Consider the following 5,666-nt stretch of genomic DNA (forward strand, 5'->3'; position numbering starts at 1 on the left):
CAGAGGTATTTGGAAGGCTTAAAATAAGCCTAAAATGCTGGTTGTAAGATCAGATTACTTAAAATTGTACTTTTTACAGCCCCAAAATAAGTAAAATACACTAAATATAACCCTAAAATTCTGGTTTTAAGATGAGATTACTTACATTTTAACTTTATACAGCCTAAAAATAAGTGAAATATACTAAATATAAGCAATTACATATTTAGTTTTCTTACTTTTAACAAATTAAGCTGAAAATTTGTAAAAAAAAAAAAAAAAAAAAAAATTAATTTAATTTAGAAAAAGAAAACTCAGTATTAGTGAAGAATGACTAAGCTCTGTCTTAATGCAAGCTGGTTTATCTTGAAACAAGGCTTACTTCATCTTAAAACTAAACCTTAAAGCAGCCATATTATGCTCATTTTCAGGTTCATAATTGTATTTTAAGGTTGTACCAGAATAGGTTTACATGGTTTAATTTTCAAAAAACACCATATTGTTGTTGTACTGCACCGCTCTCTCTCACTGCTGCTTTTCAGCTGGTCTCTGTTTTAGCTACAGAGTGAGACCTCTTTTCTTCTTCTTCTTCTGTACTATCTTTGATTGCACTGCACATGCCCAGTAGCTCAGATGTAGATCATGTCAGCTAGCTAGCTCCATAGACAGTAAAAGAAAGGCTGTTTCTACAACTTCGGTCAGTTACAAGGCAGGATTAGCTGGGAGACTTCTAAATGAGGGCGCACATGGAAGTAGTTCTTTTGTAGATTATGGTGAACTTGTGTGTGTTGTAGCAGTGCTTTGCTACTGAGAACGAGGTAGCATGCTAGCGTTAGCATTAGCGTTAGCATGCTAACGCTACGAGCTAATGGTTGCGGTTAGCCTGCTCGTTTCGGCTTGTGACGTCACAAGCCGTGTCGATTTTGAACAGCTCACCCAGAGACTGAAGGCAGGACACATTCAGAAACTGTATCTCACTCTAAACAGCAGGATTTTTTTCAAAGTTTGTATGTGTGTGGAAGCACCAGAGACACAACATAACACCCCAAATCCCAGAAAAAGTGATTTTTTCATAATATGGGCACTTTAAAACCTAAAGCCTGTCCTTATTTTTAGAATATACATCTTAATGGTACAATCACAACCAGGATGGCTTATAAGCGCTGTCAACATTTATTTAACACTTAACATCATCAGCAGTGAGTCAGGGTTGCTATGCATTTTTACAATCAATCAATCTTTACAATAAAGACATTTGAATATTTTTTTTTCACAATCCACAAAAGAGCAAAAAACAATTCTCAGCCCTCTCAGTTATGTATCAGCATTTTTCAATGAACGCATCCTTTGAAATACAGGCCTCGATGAGGTAAAACTTACTACTGGATAGGGCTGTGTTCGATTGAAGAAATTCTTAGTCGACTAACACTCATTCAATTGCATTAACTAGTCGATTAGTTGATTTAATCAACAGATCTGTAAATCTGAGTTTCTCCGCAAAGAGCCATGCAAAAGGATGCATATATTGAATAAGATAATGCCTTTGCATATTTAAACACAACATTTCAGAAAACATGTAATACAACAAATAACTGCCTTAATGAAAGTAATCAAAGTACGTTTCACTGTGATATCTATTAGGTAAAATGTCAACCCTTAACTCTTGTGTTTACCAGAGATGTGCTCGTACGTTTCTTGGAAATAAGTCATTCAGCATGAAAAAAGCATGAAACATGACTAATCGACTAAAGAAATCTAAGATGACTAAGACCAAAACGACCGATTAACTAAGATTGACTCATCGACTAAGAGGGAGCAGCCCTACTACTGGAACCCCTGTGAGTAATTTAAGCAAATAACTAAGGGACACTGTAATAAGATTGCGGAATACACAAAACTATTGTAGGCACAACTAACAATAACAAGAACAACTGACATGACAAAATACTCCTTGACATTCAGCTACTTCTCAATGAAAGATTTCCAATCAACCATTGCTTTCTTGTATGCACTAGTGGCATCTTGGTCGTGGATTGTGTCACCAATTACCTCTGTTTGAATAACAGAGAGGAGCGTTGCAACACATTTTGGATATGTTAAGTGCAAAGTGTAGTAGTATGCCATTAACACCAACATCCCATCTGAGAAATCTTCCTGCGGGAGGGTGGTCACAGGTATGTTACCCACAGCCACGATGGTGGTTGATCCATCAGAAAGCAGAACTGGGGAGGAGAGCGGACGCTTCTCCAGGTACAGGCCAGGGTCTTCGCCTGACTGGAACAGAATAAAAAGAACAATGTGTAGAGAGTGAGAAGACATAAAAATGTATTGAAAGTGTATGTTCATTATAAAAATATTTTTTAGATTAAATGATCAGGTTGCAACCAATGACTTGAACACTGTTAAATTAAATTCACGTTTAAAAACTCATACTGATTTAGGATCAGACTGGAAGAAATAAATATTAATTACTTTACAATGGGGCGGGGGGGACGTGTTTAAAAAACATTTGTTTGACTTGATCAAGGTGTAGGAATTTAGGATGGATTAAAAACTGATACAAGCTGATGCAAGGTGGTATATTTCTATTTTTTCTGGAATGAATGAATGGATTAATTAATCAAAGGTTTTAAAACACTTCTTTGTATTCCTTTCTATACACACCATTTGAGGGACACTAGAGGCACTTCTGTTTTCCCCTTTTTGCATAAATTAGGTCATATCTGTGATTGTGGGTGTATTGTTACTGTAAATCTGAACATGCACAACAACGTGAGAAAATACGACACTTCAAAGAGGACAGTGAGGAATCAACACAAAAATGTTCTTACCTTCAGGATATGAAGAAGTGCCTCACAGCTATTTCCAAGCTTCTTTGGTGGTGAAGTTGGTGAGGGGAAAAGGGATGGGAGTGCATTGAAGAGGGCGAGTGTGAACTCCACTAAAGAATAGAAAGATGAACTGAATGGTCTGAATATGGTATAAATAACAATACATTTGCATATGAAACAGCAACTTACCTCCACGGACATCCAAAGGGAAAGGGGGTTTCAGGGCTTTCTTCCACACGCCATAGAACTGTACCTTGGCACAAAAGTCTGCCCATCTTCCTTTGACTTCCTCGACATATCTGCTGTTGGTGCCACCTACTATGCGCCGCAGCTCATCCATTGCCTAAGACAGCATTGTACACAGTTATTCAACCATTCACAATGCATTATACATTTAGAACACAGATAGACAGTAATTCAAGTGCGGGTAGTAAAAAAAACAAAAAAAACATACATCTTTGAAACATGGATATGCCTCAAAGATTTTTGCAGGTCGGTCTTCTTCCCTTGTAACATCTGCGTCAATGAAAGCCCGTCTGGCCTCAAACTCAAGGTCCAAAAGTTGAGCAACATCGTTGTGATTGGGTTTTGCATTGGGCTTATTGTACATGTTGCTCAAGGTTCTGTAGTGCCTAGCCTGCATCTTCAGATTGTCCTGGCCGACTGAAATGATAAAAAACAGAGCTGAGACATATCAATGTAAACACTTCAACAACAACACAGGGGAAATAAAGCGTGGTTAAAATATAATGCCCTATTTTTTTGTAAACTTACAGTAGCAGTAAAAAATGTTTAGAAGTTTATGTTTGAATACGTGGGGGAAAAACAGAGGAAAGGAAATAAAATAAGTATATATATGTACTGATTGAACAAATGATATGTAATGATTGAACTAGTCACTAATTAGTTATTTAAAACAAACAAAAAACTATACATGAATGTTTGAAATGATTCATCGTTAAATAATTGCTGAGCCAAATCAAATCAATGAACTTAACTGAAATAAGGCCAATACAATCATTTGATATTGTTTACATCAATATGAACAAAGTGAGTTGATTGATTTATGTCTGAAAAAAGTGTGTTCATCAACATCCACAATCTTAGGAAATAATTGATAAATAATTTAAATTGAATCTCCAAAAGTTTAGACTCTGATTTGCCACTCTGAAAGCCATTATCCATTATGGATAACAGGCTGAGAGGTGTGCTGAGGTGGACTTACCAACAACATCCTTTGCAGGTGTGGTTGGTGAAGCGATCACAGTCCTGGGTGAGGAGCCTGAGGCTGATTGGGGTGGCAGCAGTAAGGTTTTGGTCCCACTCTTTGGCTTCCTTGGCACAGAGGAGGGTAGTTGCAGTGGGGATGCTTTTTTGGGAAATAATGAAAACATTCTTAATACAATTAAAAGCATGATGACAAGCAAAAACAGGCAGATATAAACACAGTGCATCCCTAGCCATGAACTCTGGTTCAACAAATGTGGACAACTATAGTAGAGGTCGACCGATTAATCGGCTGATTTTTGGCATTTTTTAACATAATTTAATATATATTTATTTAATATATTTTTCATACATTATTTATACAATATACAGTATGTTTTTACATTATACATTTTTAATTGAAGTATAGGCTACAAGTGTAGATTGGTGAAGTGTTAAATAAATGTTTCTGTTGAGAAATTCTGTGTATATTAGTGTTACATTTTATCTTTCAAACAGAGGTTTAAAAACAAGCACATATCGGCAAAATATCGGCCAAAATAAATCGGCAGCATTAATCGGCCATCGGCTGACCCTGATTTCTAAAGATCGGCATCGGCCAGAGAAAAACCATATCGGTCGACCTCTAAACTATAGTTTCATTACATGATTAGACAAAAACAAGTTGTACGACAGCAACCTTTCATTTTTTGCCCACAATTTGTACACCTGCACTGGAGTTGTCCTCGCTGATGTCATCATTGCTCTCAAGAAGTATGGTATTATCACTCGAGTTGCTTGTGTCTGTCCAATCTGTCTCCATGTCTTGGTTGTCTGCACTGAAGAGAGCTGTCTTGGCCACTCCTCTTTGTGGTACGGAGCCCTGCCTCTTCCTTGGGGATCTCATATTTTGGAGTCGCTTGTACATTTTGGTGTAGATGGTCAGCTGTAGTAAAAGAATGTTAGATAAGTTGTTTGTCCTGTTGCTGACCTGCCCACAGTTTTGGTTTAGATAAATAAAAAAATATTACTTACATATAGCATATTTGGATCAGCATCACGTAACATTGGGTAATAGTCGACAATCTTCTGTGACATGGCTCTCATTTCCAATTTGGAAGGGTATCTTACTTCTTTCCCCATGGGACTAGCACGCAGGATTGCAACCATGCTGGTGATTGTGTTCCTTACAAGTCTGCAGCATAGCTCCTTTGACATCTTGTAGTTCTTTTCCTTTCCATTGCAGAGCAATGCAAAGTACTGACTACGCACCATTTCTAACTCAGAATCTGTGTACACCACATACTCTGGAGGGTCTGGCATTTTCATTGTTTTCTCAGCAGATATGGGGGTTGAGGCTTGAGGCTGGCATGGTGGCATGGCACTAGTTGAGGGCATAATCCCACTTCCACTACAAGTGCTGGCATCTTGGTCTGTGGTATTTTCACACTATTAGGATTATGTAGGATGAAAACAAAATGCATTAGGACCATTAAAAATATGGTACAATTCAGACTTTACTAATTTTTACTTATTCCAATTTGTGTTTACATTTTGACTAATGAAATCCCAAAGTTTCTTTCTTCGGAAAAAATTTTCAGGGCCAGGAAAAAGATCCCTCAGGTCATCCCGGCTAAGGCCTTTCAAAGC

General features: G+C 37.4%; 1 protein-coding gene across 1 annotated transcript; it reads right to left on the reverse strand.

The window, feature by feature from the left end:
• Positions 1-3,204: 3,204 nt before the first annotated feature.
• LOC116052807 lies at positions 3,205-5,414 on the reverse strand. Its single transcript, XM_031303636.2, has 4 exons — positions 5,148-5,414; positions 4,746-4,962; positions 4,036-4,179; positions 3,205-3,473 (listed from the first exon to the last, which is right to left on the reverse strand). The coding sequence occupies exons 1-4, from the start codon at positions 5,412-5,414 to the stop codon at positions 3,205-3,207; spliced, it is 897 nt and encodes a 298-aa protein (XP_031159496.2).
• Positions 5,415-5,666: the final 252 nt, after the last annotated feature.

Source organism: Sander lucioperca, chromosome 6 (genome assembly GCF_008315115.2).
Source record: "Sander lucioperca isolate FBNREF2018 chromosome 6, SLUC_FBN_1.2, whole genome shotgun sequence".
Taxonomy (NCBI): domain Eukaryota; kingdom Metazoa; phylum Chordata; class Actinopteri; order Perciformes; family Percidae; genus Sander; species Sander lucioperca.

Coding starts and splice junctions, on each gene's coding strand:
- LOC116052807 (XM_031303636.2), bottom strand. CDS start 5,414: ATGCCCTCAACTAGTGCCATGCCACCATGCCAGCCTCAAGCCTCAACC. Junction 4,180..4,745: donor CGAGGACAACTCCAGTGCAG/GTGTACAAATTG, acceptor TTCCCAAAAAAG/CATCCCCACTGCAACTACCC. Junction 3,474..4,035: donor ACCTGCAAAGGATGTTGTTG/GTAAGTCCACCT, acceptor TTATCATTTCAG/TCGGCCAGGACAATCTGAAG.